The following is an 18,657-nucleotide window of genomic DNA, read 5'->3' as shown; positions in this document are numbered from 1 at the left end:
ATACTTCAGAAGAAAGAGGCAACATTGTATGTTACCACGTGTATTATGTATGAATTTCCGAGTTCTACAAATACTCTCCACCCGCTTAAACACTGAATATTTTTATTGGAAACAACAGGAGAGGAAAATATTGACTTGGCTTTGATTCCAGCTGAGTGATGTAACATACTGAGTTCAATCCAGTGCATGACATGAGACACGACACAGAAAACAGAAAACCTCTATGGCCCTCGTGGTCCTCATTGCGAAACTTTGTGGTGACTATACAACCCAACACCCAACTGGCCGCTTGCCGTTTCCCGAATCACAGAACTCAGGGTGCATCAGCAAAAAAAGTCTTTCAGTGATTATCTGCTGTTCTAGATTTTTCATTTTTAGAGCTGAAGAGACAGTAAATCTAACATTGAAACTTGGTGACTAAAAATTCTCCAGTAACCTACCAAGGAGGAGCCGGGCTACTGGAGCACCTGGGCTCTCCGGCGAGCCTGCACCACCTCTGATGGGACATAGTGGTTTCATAATGGCGATGGCAAACAGATTCTACTCATAACTATTAATGGGACGAAGGAAACCCAAGAGTGTCCTTCTTTGAAGAGGGACTTTCATCTGACATTTTTCTTATGAAAATCAGTGATCTGGAATGTTCCACTATAATAAAACATCAGGCCCTCATCTCTCTTATTTAAAGACATAATGAAGTGTAAAGTTCTCTTTGACATCAGGCAGTAAGGGTCCATGAGACCAGTGGCCCCCATCGGAGGGGAGGGGAGGTGCTCTCAAGTCTGCAGTGTGAGTGAAGCTTTTACTTTCAAAGCTGTGGAGTTACAGGACTTACAGGGCTGGAGAGAGTGGCTTTAGGTTGTGGCTGCCAGCCTTCAAGATGGCCCTAAATGACCCCCACACCTTGGTATCATAAGGATGAAGCCTTCTTGTGGTTCCTTCCGACATTTTACCAGGATTGGTTTATGTGACCAATAGGATATGGCAGAAGTAATCGTATGTCACCCCAATATCAGGCTATTAAAGACTGTGGCTTCTGTCTTGTTGGCAGAGTATGGGTGCTTATGACTTGGCACCCATATGATGGCATTTCACCAAAGTGGTCCCCACAGTCTACATGGAAGCCCCCTGTAGGCTGTGTTTCTTCCTTGAAGTGGCTTCTTTCCTTATTCCATTAAAGGGCCAGGGAAGTAAAGAAGAGAGGCCACTGGTTGTTTTCCATGGGAGCAATCATAGCACCAAGGGAACTGCTGGGCTTCTATTTTCCTCTGATAATACAGAGAATTGTCTTTAGGCCAAATTCCTGGTGCTTCCGTGGTGCTCAGTAGAGGGGTATGTGGGGTTGAGGTGCATCCAGCGTGCAGCCTGGAGACCCTCCCCATCGGTACTGACCTTATGAGCACCTGTCAGGCAGTCTATTTCAACCTCGGAACAGGCAGCTCCGTAAACAAAGTATTCGAAGGGATGGCCTTCGCCTGTTTCCCAGTTCATGTTTGACTCGTAACCCCTGGAGGAAAGAGAATGCTTGAGGAGTGTTGTTATTAGAGCTGAGCTCGATTTGTATGTCCTGCAAACCAGATGAGTAGACATGTGCAATGATGTGCTTGCACATACCTGCAATAAATATGTTGCATAAATCAGTATTTACTTCTTCCTAATTAAATTTGTTTTTCCTGATAAAAACATCCAATTGTTCCCTACCAATGACTCCACAAGCCTGGAAGTTAACTGCTGACTGTATGGTTATCTACCCCATTGCTTTGAGCTAATATTGGCTCAGATAATCCTACTGTCATCAGATTGGGGAATTCCACCTGCTTCTTACACAACACACTACTTCAAAGGTTCACACTGACCTGTTTATTTGTCTTTCTGGCCCCAGGATTTAGCCTCCTGTGTGAGGGATAAGGCACCTAGGCTATCTCTCTCTTGCTTTGAGAATACTCCAAACTCCCACCATCAACTCATCTTTAAGGACACCAAATGCATGTCCCCCTTCCACCCATCTTCTAGGACACCACATGCATGTTCACCATCAACCCATCTTTAAGGACACCAAGTGAATGTCTGGTAAAAGAGAAGAGCCAGCAGCTTTCCAGGACTCCCTACCCCTTTCTCCTGCTTCCCCAACCTGGAGGTGGCCATTAAAAATGCTTCCAGTGCTTGTTCTCCATAGCCAGACAGTGCCTGGGACTCCCAGGACAACTGGCAAGGTGCCCAAATCAGGTCAGCCTCTCTCTGATGGCTTCCACTCTCCATTTGAATAATCAGATAAATTGTTTACCAAAGCACGTGAGTTCCACTTTTTCCACATCTTGATAACACATAGTTATTGTCACATTTCTGATCTTTTGCCAAGCTGGAAAGTGTTAATGCTGTTTATCTTATTATGGATTTTATTGCATTTTTTTCCACCTTTGTTAAGGAATATACTGAGTTTTCAACAAAAGGTCAGCCACTGCTGTAGGTTCCTGTCAGTGCCCTTCACTAGCCCCAGAGAACCCTCTAGAACTACCCAGTAGGATCCGAACCATCGATTCATAATAGGCCCATTTTATTTGTGGGCCTATTTCCCCCAACAACAACCTTTCTGGACATTTGGATTAAGTGGCAGCTAAATGTTTTTGATTACAGTGGGTCACTAGAAGGTACAGTTGGTGCCACAGCTGCAAGCAGAAGCAAAATGCTTCCTCCAGATGCCCCTGCCGCTTCCCAGAGCCGAGACAGAAAGGACGTGTTACCTGAAGTACCCGGTGGCCGAGAGGCTGATGCTTTCGTCGAAAGCCGCCTGCGCCTGTGAAAGAGGGGGTCGGGACACAATAAGGGTGTTTCAATCAGAATCACTGGAAACTTCCATTTTAACTGCAGTATGCTACATAAAGCTCACAGGGGTCACAACTAGGAAGAACCAACATTAATTTATTCCTGTCGGCATCCTCCACCTCCGCCGGTATGTGTGGTTCACTGGTTGTGGTCCCAGCACCTGTTCAATGTATGTCACTGTCATCAGTGATGCCACGGCATGCTACACGGACAGCCTGGACTGTGCTGGGCAGCACATATTCTGCTCATAAAGACTCTCGATCAGTCATCTGTAAAGACTAAGCCTGTTAACATGAAACATTTCAGGAAACAATGAGTGGTTGCATGTTTCATTTTAACACCATATATCCGTAACAGTCATAGGAGAGAGGTAATCTTGTGCTAAATTGTACCATTTGAAGCAAACGTTCTCCTGACTTTGCAGCACACACAGATGACTAATAGATGGGAAAATGGGGGTTAGGTCCAAGTCCCCAAGTCTGAGAAAGAAAATAGGAGAAGTGCAACTGTACAGCAGAAAGTGGGCTGAATGGCAGCACTGCCCAATGGTGGAGGACTGAGCCTCTTGCCCTGCATCTCACCGCAGTGCGTTGGCGTTTCTCCAACCAGACTCCTCAGCCTCCAGGGCCCAGGCAGCACAGGCAAGAGGGCAGAATAAATATTCCCCAAAGGGACTGAGTGCTCCCATAAATATGAATTATAGAGCGAGTCCTAACTCTATGGAATAGAAGAAACCATTTCTAAGTAAGACTTCCCAAATGTTATTTCCTCCAGACCCATGCTTCTAATGTGACATGCCAGAGCTGTCATCATGGCACACGCTCCCAGCCTTTATTGATATCCATTCCATGTCATCTGGTGCTTTAGAACCTATTACTCTGAAAAATTTGCTGGTTGAATGAGTGTTTTCTCTTCCAACTACATCACACGTAGATCAAAGGAAGCAGTTAAATATTTCCATTCCATTTCAACTATTGGTTGAATATATAGCCAATGGCTTGCTTTCCTATTTCTAAATAAGTGTTCACATGGTTTTTAGTTTTATAGAAGGAGAACTGGGAACTGTTTTCTTCCCATTGTAGGAACAGTGGAACCCAAAGAAGGAGAACAAACAGATTTACAGCTATTATCTAGAAAACACCTTAGTTCTTGCTTAAAGTAGGAGTTCTGATAGGAAGTACCATCAGTAATATTGTAATCACTATGTGTGGTGTCAGATGAGTACTAAATTTATCAGGATAATCACTTTGTAAGTTATATAAAAGTCAAATCATTATGCTGTAAAAAAAGTTTATACTATATGATTTAATTTTTATAAAACTGTAGACAAAGCAAATTGATCTCTAGTGACAAAAAGCAGATCAATATGTTTGGGGATGGTGGGGTGGGCATGGGAGGAAGGGATAAGTGAGAATGGAGCACAAACGAACACTGCCCATCTTTTGGGGGTGATGGGTATGTTCACTCTTAACTGTGGTGATAGTTACATATATGTACACATATATCAAAACTTATCAAGTTGTACACTTTAAATGTGTGCAGTTTATTGTAGGTCAATTATACCCCAGTAAAGATATTTAAAATAAAAATAATAAACATATTAAAGCATTTTAAAAGAGTTCTAGACAAAAACCATCTTTTTCTCTGATAGAGGATTTTCTCAGATGTAAGTGCTTCCATCATCCTGTGATATGATTTCCCCGTGCCAAGAGCCCAAGGGCCTCTGTTTACCCTTACGTAACTACAGCACCTCTTAAAATGCTCTTTCTACTGATGTCCAGTTCATACATAGCCCTTTCACTCTCCCTCTTTCATTCTAACATAAAACACAAAGTGATTCTCACCCAGTCCTTCCAAGTGCCTCGAGGATTCTTGCTGATGATGGGTTCCAGGCGCTTTAGGAGAGTTTGGCAAGCGTCCTGGGGATTATTTTTTAGTTAAAATTATAATCATAATTCCACGCAAACACCAATACCAACACCGCATGACGTGTGCCCTTACACAGGCTTGTTTAAGAGGCCCAAGGAACACAGAGAAGGAAGAGACCCATCTTGTAAGAGGTGATGTGACAGGTCTCCCAGGGGTGGGCTGACGGGTGACAGCCTAGGCTGGGAGCCACGCGAAGTCAGGACTTCACACAAAAACTGCTGGCGAACCACCCACCACTGTTTTTAAGCACAGCCTGGTCAGGTTTACTCTGTGGAAGCATGAAACCAGGTGGAAGGCAATGTAACTGGGGCGCAGAAAGAGCCCGCAGTGGCCGGGGCAGGGGCTGTGGTCTGAACCCAGCAGCCGTGTTAGCAAATCAGGGCGGTAGAGATGTCTCCACAGAGATGTTTTTGCGAAGAATGGAAATGACCTGAACACCAGTGAGATGTCAGGAGTGAGCGAGGAGAAGAGGTGGCGTTTCCAGCTCAGAGCGCCTGGTGCTGCACCACTGAGCCGGGGAAGGACTTTCCACCGAGAGGGTGTGGGGAGGGGCTAAGAGCTGGATTAATTCCCAACATCTTCCGAGTGCCACCCGCGTGTTGGTCCTGATGGAGCTAACGATCTGGCTGGCACAGCAATGACCTTACCTTTACTGCCAGCCCGTTGAGATCCGCCACCACGGAGCCCCCGGAGACGTTCGCATTGGGGACGGTTTCTGTGCTTGTCCCACGCAGGTGGACATTGGACAGTGGCATCCTTAACTCACGACTGGCCACCTGGATTTTAGAAGAGAGTTGTTTTGTTTTTCTCCAGATACTTTGGGGAGTCACAGGCCCATGCACGTGCCCACAGGTAGCACCGGCAGGAAGCCCTGATTCGCCCACTGGGGACCGGTGGGCAGAAGCACAAATTCTTCCAGCCGCACAAAGTTCCTCCGAATAAAAACCCGTGGCTAGTCTGGATCCCAAGTGCTGAGCACATGTTCTTTGTCTCTGACTGTCTTATGTGCAATGGCGTCAGGAAGAGGAAGCAAAGCCTCGGCAGGAAGAAGTGCTTTATGTCTTTGTCATCATGAAATCAACACCGTTGAGGCCTCTCCGGCGCTGCACTCTGTAAAACTGTAGGCGAGCTGACCTTCTCAGAGTGGCGATGCCCTCCCCGCATTCCCGGAGGGGCTGCAGGAAAGAGCACTTCTGAGAAGGAACAGTGGCCTCGTTAAAGCAGCAGCACCAACACCATCTCAAAGGAGACGGTGCCAGGGCCGCTGGCCTGCACAGGACTTAGCTGGCCGCTGTGTTCTTCCTTTGTTTCTAGTGCTCGGAGGCAAAATCATATTACTAACTGCAGCGCATTCAAAATTCTCCTCTTTCCTGCAAGCAGGATAGCTGAATAGAATTTGCTCATAGCTGTGACAAGGCCATGGTCATAGGGAGTCCTGCTATACCACTGACTTTCAGAAGATTGTCTACATGAAGTGCATCAGTTCAGACATAAAGTTCTGATGGCCCATTGAAGAAAACACCAAAGTCTCACCTCCCAAATGGGCAAAGTTATGACCAGACAGTTCTCAAGTGACTGATTATATGAGAGAAAATGTATAGTCAACATTTCTCTACTCAGAAAAAAATGCAAATTAAAGCAATAATGAGGTACAATCATTCACCTATCAATTTATCTACAATTTTAAAACAGCCCATAGCATATAACGTTGGTTAGTGGTGTAATGAGATGGCTACATTCTGGAAAACAAGTTAGTAATATGTGCCCAATGATTTAAGGCACACTCTGTGACTAGTAATTCCATTTCTGAGAACCTGTTCTAAGAAAACAGTCACTAACTTGATCACAGGCTTCTGTAAAAATATTCACGGAAATGTTCACCCATCAGGGAAGGTTCAATAAATTATATAGACAACCCCGTGCAGCAATTACAAGTCATGAGGGCAAAGGCTTCTAGTGCCAGGAAGCAGGGCTCACTCTGTGGAAGGACAGGTGAAAAACCAGGGTACAAAAGCCTATACACAGCATGTTGGCAATTTTTGGAAAAAGAGAAAAGTCAAGCCCAGCCGGCGTGGCTCAGTGGTTGAGTGTCGACCTATGAACCAGGAGGTCACAGTTCAATTCCTGGTCGGGCCACATGTCCAGGTTGTGGGCTGAAGCCCCAGTGTGGGGTGTGCAGGAAGCAGCCGATCAATTATTTTCTCTCCTCATTAATGTTTCTCTCTCTCCCTTTCCCTTCCTTTCTGAAATCAATGAAAAATATATTTTAAAAAAATCAAGATGGGAAAGGGCTCAAAAACAGTAATTATTGCTAAATGATGGAATTGTGTAGGATCTTCTAAAAAAGAATTATTTGCCTCTTACAAATGTCTTTCAACCTCTGTTATTACTGGTATGATTAGCAAAATAGAAACAGTACCTAAAAATTAATCTAAAGTAAAGGAGCCATGAGAAAACTGGTAAAGTTTGATTAGTAATATCACATGTAATTTATAGTATCCGTTTTTTAAGAGTCCTTACTATGAAAAAGCCAGAAATAGTGCAGCACATCAGAATTTACACATCTTTCTATTTTTCCAGCAAAGGTTTAAAAAAGACAACTCATTTGTTCTTATGTCCAAAGGAAAGCGGCCAATTACCACAGAGCCTTGTTCAGCAATGAGACAACTCAAGACTCTTCTGCCACCTCCTTGTAAGAGGGTCCGTTACAAACTGGATGGTTAACCCAGTTTCTGCTTGTAGCTTCATCTCGGAAGTGGACAAAGCTAAAGTCCCCTCTCCTTTTGACTTTGGAACCGAGAATGTGCACCCGCGGTTTCTCTCTCAGGCACACCCCACTTCACCCAATGATCTGCGTCCTTACCTGAATCATTTTCGTGTGGACCCCTTGCCCCATTTCAATTCCTCCGTGAGTCACCAGCACGGACCCGTCTAGATAAATGTGAACCAGGGCAGCAGCCTAAGCAAAAGAGATACAAACAGCTTCCATGATCTTTTGACTGATATTATCATATGTCTTGTCAATGAAAACATTTTCCCTGGAAATGATCCCTTCCCTTCCATCACCGGCCAAAATATACATAGACACTTTTCCTGGACACTTTTCGCGTCACCCTGAGAGCACTGAGCAAAGCCAGGGCAATGCTGGGGCCCCCCATGGTCACCCACGAGAGGCCAGAGTGTTGCTGGGTAGCTTCGAGTCTGGGTCAGGACCCTGCTCTTTGAGCTACTATGTCCTCAGTGGGACATCTGAGGTTACTGCCTGGTACCTTTTAAGGATCCCCCAACATGGGTGGGGTGACGATATAGGTTTGGGGGAGGGGTTGTCGGTTTTAACAAGCAAAGATAAATGTAGATAGAGGAAGAGGGAGAAGAATTACTTAATGTGAACACATAGTCCCACAGTTGTAGGTTGCTATAGAGAAGCAAACATGAAAATCCAAGTAAGATGAAACAGATAATTTTCTCACTGCAAAGTGAGCTAAGCCCACTCTCACTCATCTTGGCACAGCATTTCGGAGCTTCAGTTGAAAGGGAACCTGGAAGTGATCTTATCTAGCTGTACAGCTCCCCGCAGCGATCCAGAAGGAACCAAACTGCTCACAGAATTAAAGGCGGCTGTGATCGGAAACATCCCAACTCTAAGCTAAACATGTTTTACAATTAACTAGAATATGCCGTCTTGCAAGTCCGCCCGTGCTAAACCAGGGAGTATGGAGACAGCGCAGGAAACTGCATTAAACAGGGCAGCATTCTCAGGCTGCGTCTCCAGTGTAAGAGCAATATTAACGCGCACGGTTTTAAGAAAGGCCCCTAGCGCTGTGCTTCAGCAAGGCCTGCGAGGCACCCCGTGCAGCAGCTCCACTGGTGTGGGCTGCAGCTGCCGGGGTCACACAGAGCTCTATTGGCCAGGTGTCTTAGCCTCTAAGCTTCGGTCAGAGTGGCACAGTTATCTAGGATTTGTAAAGGCGGAGCCTTCAGAAAATTCTGTAACAAGCTAATTTCCATCTAATAAAGCTAAAATCTGAGTAAGGCTTTATGACTCACTGAGATGACTTCTAAACAACCCTGGTCCTAAACCAAAGTCGACGGACTCACATGTCAATCACCAGATACATTCCAAGGAAAGGACTGCATTCCTGGGCCCATTCTCTGCCCCGGGAGGGCCTCCTTAGCCATCTGCCAGCCACAGGCCACATGTGGAGAACTGCCTCTTTATTGGTGCCCAAAGGCCCGCATTACTCCAGCGAATGGCAAGCAGAAGCCTCTACTATTCCAAATAAGACACTCTAGTCACCTGGTCCCAGTGCAAACTAGGGAAGTATGGGGAAATAGGGACCTGGGTTACCCCTTCTCTGAGGACAAAGGCACATACCTTCCCAGCCCAGGGGAGAATTTCAGCGCCTTCGGGAAGGCATGGTGCCATAATAACCAGCCCGGGCCTTGGGAAGATGCAGCAGAGTGCACTGTACTGTCTGTTGACACACCGTTCCTGGAAACACTGTCTTCTGCTCCTGGCCACTTATTCTCAAAATAATAAAGACAAAGCGTGGCTTCCTCTACAGAGAGCCCAGAGCTGGCTGCCCTGGGGGCGTGCTTGGGATGCCAGCTGGTGCTGCGGCAGTGGCTGCTCCGGGCTCCCTTCTATGGCACCTCCCTGTGCTCTGCTAGAACGTGAGCCCCTGAAAGAAGAACCTGGGGCATCCCTTGGAATGCAGCACAGCCTCTCACGCCCAGCGAGCGCTCGATAAAGGTTTGATAAGTGAATTTGCAACAACACGGCCATTCTCTCTGCTTCTTGAGCTTGTGGGCTCCGTGTTTGGTGTCCTTGGCTCCGCTGGCATGTCAGATGTGGCGAGTGAAGTTCGCAGCTGGCGCCTGAGGCTGAGGGACAATGGCAGTGGGTGGCGCCTCTCTCACACTGTGTGGCCTGCTGGCAGCGGTGCTCTGCCCACGGGCCCAGGGCAGCGTTCCTATCAGGGGCTGCCAAGTTCCTGGTTCCATGTACCACTGCCGTCTCCTGGAGCCGTTTCAAATGTCACATTTGGTTCCGTGAAATGGCACCACCGGATGGTTCACTGTGAGCCCCACAAAAGACAATCCCACGGAGCTTCACCCACGCAATCGGCACAACTGGAGAGCTAGAACAGACGGCTCTGAGGGATAAACTGGGGACTGCGTCGGTGACATTTAAATCTTCGAGCAGTGACTGCCGGTGTTGGTGAGACGCTTGCTTTGGTCCCACAGATCCCCAAATGTCTGAGCCATTCAAACATGTGCGTTCCTGCTCTGCTCTAGACTCCATCCCAGGACACTGGGAAGACAGAGGTTACTTAACTACCGTGTGTCCTTCCGTGTTCACGGTTAGGAATGAAATATGATGCAGGTGAGGTGTGCTTGGCCCCTCCGCTGTGGGGAGCACAGGGCAACTTCTGCTCAGGGAGGCGGCGTGGAATGATAAAGGCATCCCTGTGTCCCCCCTCCCCCAGTCCTGAAGTCCGATCCCTGCTCTGTCACTCACTGGCTGCATGTCCTTGGGCCAGAGAGCGAACCTCGATGGACGCAGTTTATAAAATACGATCACACCTACCCAACAGACAGGGGCTCAGTCAAGTGGGAAATTACAAATCATTCAGCCTCGGGCCTTACACACAGAAGGGGCTCGAACATCACTTCTAGTTCCCTCCTGCTTGGTTGGCGTCAGAGTAGCCTTTCAGCATCTGGCACGGGAAGCAGCTTGGCTGCTCCCGATGCTGTGAGTCAGCCCTAAGCTGATGTTTTAAACATGGGCGCTGGTTAGTTTCCGGCGGGTGGGGGAAGGCCTGGTGGCTGGGCCCACTTCTCAGTGGTCTTTGAGAATGAAGTTGTACTGGTGGCTGCTGTCTGGTTTCTTCCCAGCTGAGTTGAATCCCACCTCAGTTTCCACGAAAAGGCTGAGAATGCCCTGCTTCTGGCCCCGAGCCCGCCTCTCAGCAGCTATGGGACTCGTACAAGTCGTTTAAGCTCTGGAGCCTCCATTTCTCATCCCCGAGACAAGGCTACAAATCTTATAGGTTGATCTGAGGGTTGAATGCAATAAAAGCTAAAAGTACTTATAAACGTAATGGGAGCTTAGCCATCCTCATTATTTTTTAAATCTAATTTTTTGAGAAATTCCTGATGAGGAAAATGAGACAGACCTGGTCCCCCAGAGGCCAGATGTTAAGTGATGGCAGCCATTAAGCAGAGACAGCTGCCATGCCTACCACAGCCTACAGCTCACGGCTCTTCCTACAACCCACAAACGAGGCGGCTGTTGTCCTGGGACCCCAGCCAGCCTGCACCAGGACAGCAGTCCAGACTGGCTGCCAGCTACCGGCAAATCAGTTTCCCCAAAACTGTGTACCAAGACTCCCCGCTCACTACTCCTTTTCTAGTGGCACTTTCCCCCTTTCCTTTCTTTTGAATAACCTTGTTTTTGTCTTTATTCCTCAACCCCAGCGTTTTGACTGTCCCACTCATCTGGGTAAATGGGGTGCAGATGACTAAACGACTCTGTGTTGGTTTTTGTCATCACAAACAGACAAGAGATGGTTCGACTGTAATAAGATCACCCCTTGTCATGTCACATTGCTCCTCTGGGTGAATCCAGCTACAATCAAAACTGCATGAAATGTTCTAATGATTACACCAAAGCTGAATCTGGATGGGCAGGTGAACGGATGGCTATGGGGATGAGGGAAGGACCTTCCCACTTCTCTTGGCCTCCTCTACTCCCTCGACTCCCAGCCTACACACTAGTGTCCCTCACAGCCCCACCCCCATTTATCAGTATTCTGTCAGCACATCTGCCACATCTTCATCAGGCCTCAGCCAAAGGTGTGAATAATGCAAAGGGGTGACAATCATATTGAGGCTCTGCCATGATATTCATATATAAAAATATATATATATATATATATATATGCTAATAATAGAGGAAAATGCAAATTTTCTGGGACACCATCACATTAGCAGTAACGACTGAACAACAGGCTGCATGGGGTGACAAGGCCGGCAAGGGGGTTAGTGAGGGACGACCAGATGACTGAACAGCAGGCTGCGTGGGGTGACCAGGCTGGCAGGAGGGGCGGTTAGAGGTGATCAGGCTGGCAGGCAGGTGAGCAGTTAGGAGCCAGCAGTCCCAGATTGTGAGAGGGATGCCCGACTGCCAGTTTAGGCCTGATCCCCGGGATCGGGCCTAAACTGGCAGTTGGACATCCCCCAAAGGGGTTCCAGATTGGAGAGAGTACACACACACACACACACACACACACTAGAGGTCCAGTGCATGAAATTTGTGCACTGGGGGAGGGGGAGGCCTCAGCCCAGCCTGCACTCTCTCCAATCTGGAACCCCTTTGGGGGATGTCCAACTGCCAGTTTAGGCCCAATATATATAATAGGGTCCCACATCACAGCTATACAATGAGCAAGGAGAGACCAGTCCTTCTTCAGTAAGTTGCATTCAAGAAGGAAGACATGGTAATAATAAGTGGGATTTAGCAACCAAGCAGGGAGTTTATTTAATCAATAAAAGAAATTAAACTATAAGAATAGATTTTTAGTCTTCCTCTTCACACTTTCAATGGCTATGAAGTGAATAAATTCCTAAAATTGTGTTCTAAGAATTCTTTAAATGATCTACTTATCGTTTAATTTACCCCTCAGCCTTGCAGCTGCCTGTTTCTACTTCACAGCCCAGAGACACTGAAGCACAGAGGAGCTGAAAGAAGAGTCTTGGCAGTCATTGGTCCCACCTTTGATTTTATATTGGAGCAATCTGGGGCCAAGTGAGTTGGCTCAGCTGCTTCATACTAGGGCCAGGAGTAGAAACTGGGTCTCCCAATTTCCCAGGAGGGATGCTTGTCACCAACCTGGGGATGTGGGCAAAGAGGCTCTGGTCTCCTCTAGAGAAAAGCCAGTGTGCTTGAGCCCAACTTTGGTGACATTTAGCAAGCAGATATTGCAGCCATATGGCTAATTCACCTCCATGGAAAGCTTCCTGAACACCTTTTCATTTGTCTGTTTGGAGAACTGACCTGGCCAGCAGCCCGGGATCCAAGGCCAATAGGAAACTTCACGGGGACCATGGCCAGCCCCTTCTTCTTCCAGGAATTCTCCGAGTTGAATTTTTCCACAGCTGCTTTCCTCAGGGTGTAGGAAGACATGGCCATACATTCTCTCCAACACTGGATCAGGTTCTTGGCATTAATCTTTTGTTTGTAGTGTGTTTGATCAATTTCCTTGTACATGTTTATCATTCGGACCTATAAAAGGGAAGGAGATGAAAAAAAAATGGGGGTGAGGAGACTTGGCAGATAGACTCTTCCATCCACTGTCCTCCTAGTCAAAATCTGCTCCTCCAGTAAGGCCCAAACTGAGTTCAATGTACGCCTCGTTGAAGCCTTTCCCAACGTATAACAGTCTCTTTTACTCGGAGCCTCTGTCAAATGTTACCACTTCCATGCTGCCCATGCTGCTCTTATGTAAGTTAAGGGAAGGCATCCTTTCCTTGTGCTTCTCACAGAACTAACCCAGTGCAGGTACACTGTGGACTCTTAATACTGGATGAATAATTGCTGAAGGATAATCCCGAATTTAATTTCCAGGCTACATGATCTGCATGATTCAGATGATAGAGATGCCGTGGCAAGTTAAGATCACTTCCTTCCAAAAGGAAAATGTGAAAGTTTGTTTACATAGAATCCATAACTGTGGTGAAAAACCAGTGAAAATGTTCGACCCCAGCCTGTCTGAAGCACCGAGTAGAATTCTTCCTGAACTCCCAGAATTGAAGACAGACCGACAGCTGAGAATGAAAAGTCAAGTAGATCACATTCTCAGTTGAGAAAACTTGGCAGCTGAGGCCTCAAAGCTGACAAGGGCCATTACACACATCTAGTCTCCCCATCCTCCTAAAAAATTCCCGGATCATCATAAAAAGATCACTGGTAGGGGAAGCCGGGGTATTGTCAAGGGCGGGGGGAAAAAAAGGACACATATGTAATACCCTTTGTAATACTTTAAGCAATAAAATAAATAAATAAATAATAATTAAAAAAAAGATCACTGGAAGTTAGTGAGCTGTGCCATTTTGTGCAAGGCAGTGGTTTTTGTTTTTTAAATATATTTGTATTGATTTCAGAGAGGAAGGGAGAGGGAGAGAGAGATAGAAACATCAATAATGAGAGAGAATCATTGATTGGCTGCCTCCTGTAGGCCCCATACTGGGGATTGAGCCCAAAACCCAGGGATATGCCCTTGACCGGAATCAAACCCAGGACCCTTCAGTCTGCAGGCTGACGCTCTGTCTACTGAACCAAACCAACTAGGGCTAAGGCACTGTTTGTAAGGGTGGCCATTCTTTCCCTCAACTTCCCCAGGGGATGAAAGGCGGGCATTATCTGATGTTCTTCCCTGGCACTACCAAGTGTGACAGAGCATTGGGGAGAGAGGCTGTCGTCTGATGGCCAGGAAGGGTCCCCCACAAGTTCAAGAGACATGAAGATGGCTCCTGCCTATGGTCACAGGTTCTCAGGCTGCGGGGGAAAGAAGTTAGGGGCTTTCTAAGGATGGCTGCAGCATAGGGCACAGGGGATGGGCATCAGGGGATGCCGCCTGAGGGGCCAGTTAAAGGGCAGGTGAGATTAAACTCCCCATCACAGAGGACTGTCAATTTTCAAGAGAACTGGCAGAAATGGAGCCCAGATACAAGACACTTGAGAAGTGGCTGCATCTAACCAAGGAGAGGACAGAGAGCTCACAGGGAGCAGTCCCACGGGCAGATGCTGCCTGTTTTCCTGGTCCTCCCTTCCTCCTGCCCCAACACTGCAGCATAAGACACAGGGAGAAGGGGCAGAGAGCACCGAGTCCCCCACCTAACTCCACGCCAGGACCCTGGGGGCAAGAGTTGCAGGGAAGGGAACAGAGCTGTTAATGACAGAGTTGAGACTGAGACTTGAAGAACTGAAAGGAGACCATTGTGGATGAAGGGACTGGAACTCGGTGACAGCTGCCTGAGACGCTGAAGGAGTGAGGAAAGAAGGGGTGACAGAACCTGTCGGTAGCAATTACACCCCAACCAATGGAGATTTCTCACTAAATGAGTTGGAATCCAATGCTCACTCTTCAGTATCTCCTGGGCCCCAGGGTTTATTTTATGCTCTTGGTTAGAAAATGGTTGCAATAATACATCAGAAACATGATATGTTTTAAAGGAGATTTCCTTGTTGTATTAAAACTTCTGATAGAATTTTGGGCCATATGCCTGGAAGATACAGTAGTGATTAACCTTCTGAATTCCCCATTTTATAACCAAGAAAAATGAGTACAGGATTTTTATAAATTTTTTAATAAATCTTTTTATAAATTTTTAATAGATCTTTTTATAAATTTTTATTTATTGTTGACAGTATTACAGATGTCTCCCATTCTCTACCCCCTTTGCCCTGTGCCCAGGATTTTTGAGAAGCACCCTGAGTGAAACAGGGATCACTGAACTTGGGGTCCCTGGTGAGTTGGGTTACCCAGGGCAAATCACTTAGCACCAACAGGCCTCGTACTCCTCAGCATGAATGGCCTCCAGTGGCCCTCCTACCTTGAAAAGTCGGTATCTTTGTACGTGGGACTAATTTAGTCTTACCTTCTCAGGGGACAAGCCACACTTGGCTGCCACATCGGTGATGCAGGCTTCGGTGATCAGCCCTGCCTGCGGGAAGCCGAACCCACGCAAAGCCGTGTTGGGTGGCAGGTTGGTTCTGCACACCCACCCTCGGCAACGCAGGTTGGGGAACTTGTAAGCATTATCCAACTTCAGGAGTCCCATTTCCAGCACCTGGGAAAACCCAGAGTTGATGTGATGAGACCTTGTCCTCTGTCCCTGTTGTACCATCCTGAGAGCTCAGACCAAGAGCAGGCCAGAAATGTCCAGCCACCTCTCCCTCACATCAAACATGTTCAAACAGACGCAGAGCTCAACTTAAATTCATCTTTGCTGCAAGATAATATTTAGGGATTGGGATAATTTTTCTTTTGAAATCATTTTTTATCTTCATATTTTACTAGTAGAGCAGATGCATTTTTTTTTCCAGGTTTCAAACATTTCAAAAGTCTGTGAAGCATGCATAGGCCCTAACCACTGAATCCATAGAATGTACTGAGTATAAATCCTAGAAAACAGGAAAAAAAATGTTTGGGCATTTGGTTGAACGCATTGGTTCTCAATGAGGGGCAATTTGGCCCTCTTTACCCCTGGGACACTTGGCCGTGTCTGGAGACAGCTTTGGTTGCTAGGACTGGAGGGTAGCTGTGCCACTGAAATCTGCTGGGTAGAGGCCAAAATACCGCTAAACATCCTACAATGCACAGGACAGGCCCCACCACAAAGAATTGTCCAGTCCCAGGTGTCAGTAGGGCTGAGGTCTAATGCTTGCACCTGGGGAAAGAGCTGGGAGTACAGGAAACATGGAGATGGCACACAGGTGCAGACTTAGCCAATATCTTCGGGCTCACAGTGGGGCACCAATATCATGTGGCTATCCCTGCAATGAGGGTCTTTCTGCTTTCATAATGAAATATATGTGGCTATTGGAAATTTTCTAGATTAAACCATTTTATATAACACTTTCCAGAATGTGAACTTGCTCCTTAAAACTTACAAATAATGACTCGTCCAGGGAGGCGCCTCCATTGCCATAGTGCTCCATGTCCAGGGCCAGGATCCTGCCGTCCTTCATGAACCCCGCCTGCGGAAAGAGAATTGGCCTCTGACACACGTGTGGGGGGCCGAGTCTAAGTGTGCTCTGTCACTTGTGAAAGCTTCATGACATTGGATTCAGTAATGATTTCTTGGATATGATGCCAAAAGCAGAGTCAGCAAAAGAAAAAATGGATAAACTGGATGACATCAAAATTTAAAAATTCTATATATCAAAGGACACAATCAACAGGGTGAAAAGACAACCCAGAGAGTGGGATAAAATATTTGTCAATCGTATATCAGTTAAAGGGTTAACATTCAGGATGTATAAAGAACGAATTCAACACAACAGCAAAACAACAAACAACCTGATTAAAAAATGGACAAATAAACTTCTTCCTTATAAAGCAAAATCATAATTATTTTCTGCTATGGAAAATTTTCTGGGACAGTTCTACAAAAATACCCTGATATACCTAAAAATGAAGAACCTGCTGGCAAATCATTATAATTTCATGTAACACTGTTGTTATAGGAATCATTCTATTTTTATCTCTTTTTTATAGGTGAGAATAGTATGCTTATCAGATCTACTTTCATGGACTTATATACTCATATGTTTTCCAGTTATTTCCTCTGGATCAGCCAGTACCAGCCAGCACTTTTCACAAATTGTCATCTATGGGCTAAGCAGCAAAGTCCCAATCCTACCAGCCAGTAACCAAGCAATTAGCACAAGAAATAGAAAGTTAAACAGAAGCCCAGTTACTAGTAGTTTGCTCGTTGTTATGCCCCATTACAGAGTAGCCAGGTGCTGCCTCTGCACTTAGGGAACGTTACAACATGAGTAAACATACAACACGAATCCTCTCTCACTTCTTCTACTCACTTTGTACTTCCCAAGGTAAGGGTGGCGGCCCGCGGTTATTAACATGTCTTCTCCCCGCTCCAGGATGCAGCGGACTGCACGGCCATGTCTAACACAGAAAAAATCGAGAGAGGTAGATACCACATAAGTATCACCCAGGGTTTATGTAACCCCTTGTGACAGCTTGAGTGGCATCCAAGCTGACAGAGCAGAGCTACTCCCTGAGCCCAGGCTGTGCCCATCTCAAGTGTACACAGTCGGTCAGGGCACCATGGCTGGCATTCACTGCTTATGGGAGGGGGGCTCTGGGGTGCTCCACAGTATTGCTCTGGGAGTACTTCACCCTGTGCCAACAACCTCCGCCAGAGGCAAAGAGTCCAAAGACCAGTTCCCAATGGAGACACTCAGGTGGTGTGATTGCCAAGGGCTCCCCAAGAAGACAGGTCTGGAATCAAGGCCTTTTTGTGTCATGGGATAGAGGACCTGACCTATGCTCTCAGCACAGAAAGGGAGCCTTCTAGGAGAACCTGTTCAAAGACAATTCCTAGGGAAATATTTTGAGATTCTTGAAGGAAAATGGTAATTTAAACAAAGGTAAGCATAACAAAAGCAGAACCTCCATTTAAGTCAAGGGAACACACACACACACACACACACACACACACACATGCTAAGGATAAGTAAGCTCCACCCTTTCAGGACCTGTTTCTGTCTGCTCTCCAGGTAAACACTTTAGTATGTCCACTGTGGTTTTTATTTTTTTCAGTAATTGATTCTCATTTTGGTTCTTTTAGTATGTAGTTTGACAATATAGGATAAAAAAGTTGTAATAACTGGTAGTGTCTGTGATTTTAAATAATCTTCACCCTGGTTCTTTCTCTATAATTCTGATATTGCTAATATTCAGCACAGCCTCATTTAATTTTTAGCCTATTTAGCAGATTTGTTCCACTTACTTGTTTGCTGCAAATGCGGTGATGGCTGCCATGACGCCAGTCTTAAACGCCTTCCCCCCGAATGCTCCGCCAACACGCTTTACATGACACATGACCTTGTTCGCCGGCAGCTTCAAGACCGAAGCAACGATGTCCTGGGAATGATGACAGTTCTCATTAATCTAATCCATCAGTAGCAAGGGAGGTGGGACGCCCTTCCACGTTTTGATTCTATAATCTTGTATATGATACACGAACTGTGTGGTTATACTAAGTAACAGGACACTTTCCAATGACCTAGGCATGCATCCATGCTCATCTTAGTGGGATTTGGCTACAGTGACATTGCCAAAACTATCATTAATATTGAGTAGTCCATTCAGT

General features: G+C 46.3%; 1 protein-coding gene across 2 annotated transcripts in view; it reads right to left on the bottom strand.

Moving 5' to 3' along the window:
* The window catches only part of AOX1 (aldehyde oxidase 1), a 67,045-nt gene that overhangs the window by 6,700 nt on the left and 41,688 nt on the right, over positions 1-18,657 (bottom strand). For both annotated transcript variants that reach the window (XR_011472376.1, XM_070421790.1), the window contains exons 22-31: positions 18,295-18,428; positions 17,360-17,447; positions 16,430-16,516; positions 15,415-15,606; positions 12,812-13,039; positions 7,616-7,711; positions 5,400-5,528; positions 4,668-4,742; positions 2,742-2,794; positions 1,393-1,507 (exon numbers count right to left, since the gene is read on the bottom strand). Coding sequence is in view for 1 of the 2 variants with exons in the window: in XM_070421790.1 (XP_070277891.1) it covers positions 1,393-1,507; positions 2,742-2,794; positions 4,668-4,742; positions 5,400-5,528; positions 7,616-7,711; positions 12,812-13,039; positions 15,415-15,606; positions 16,430-16,516; positions 17,360-17,447; positions 18,295-18,428 (1,197 nt within the window). In the remaining variant the exon portion in view is untranslated. The remainder of the gene's footprint in view (positions 1-1,392; positions 1,508-2,741; positions 2,795-4,667; positions 4,743-5,399; positions 5,529-7,615; positions 7,712-12,811; positions 13,040-15,414; positions 15,607-16,429; positions 16,517-17,359; positions 17,448-18,294; positions 18,429-18,657) is intronic.

The sequence above is a fragment of the Myotis yumanensis genome, unplaced genomic scaffold, assembly GCF_028538775.1.
Source record: "Myotis yumanensis isolate MYYU_CA2020_CCGP unplaced genomic scaffold, mMyoYum1.0.hap1 SCAF_8, whole genome shotgun sequence".
Lineage (NCBI taxonomy): Eukaryota > Metazoa > Chordata > Mammalia > Chiroptera > Vespertilionidae > Myotis > Myotis yumanensis.
The sequence above is the reverse complement of the archived record's forward strand: the minus strand, read 5'-3'. Positions and strand labels throughout refer to the sequence as shown.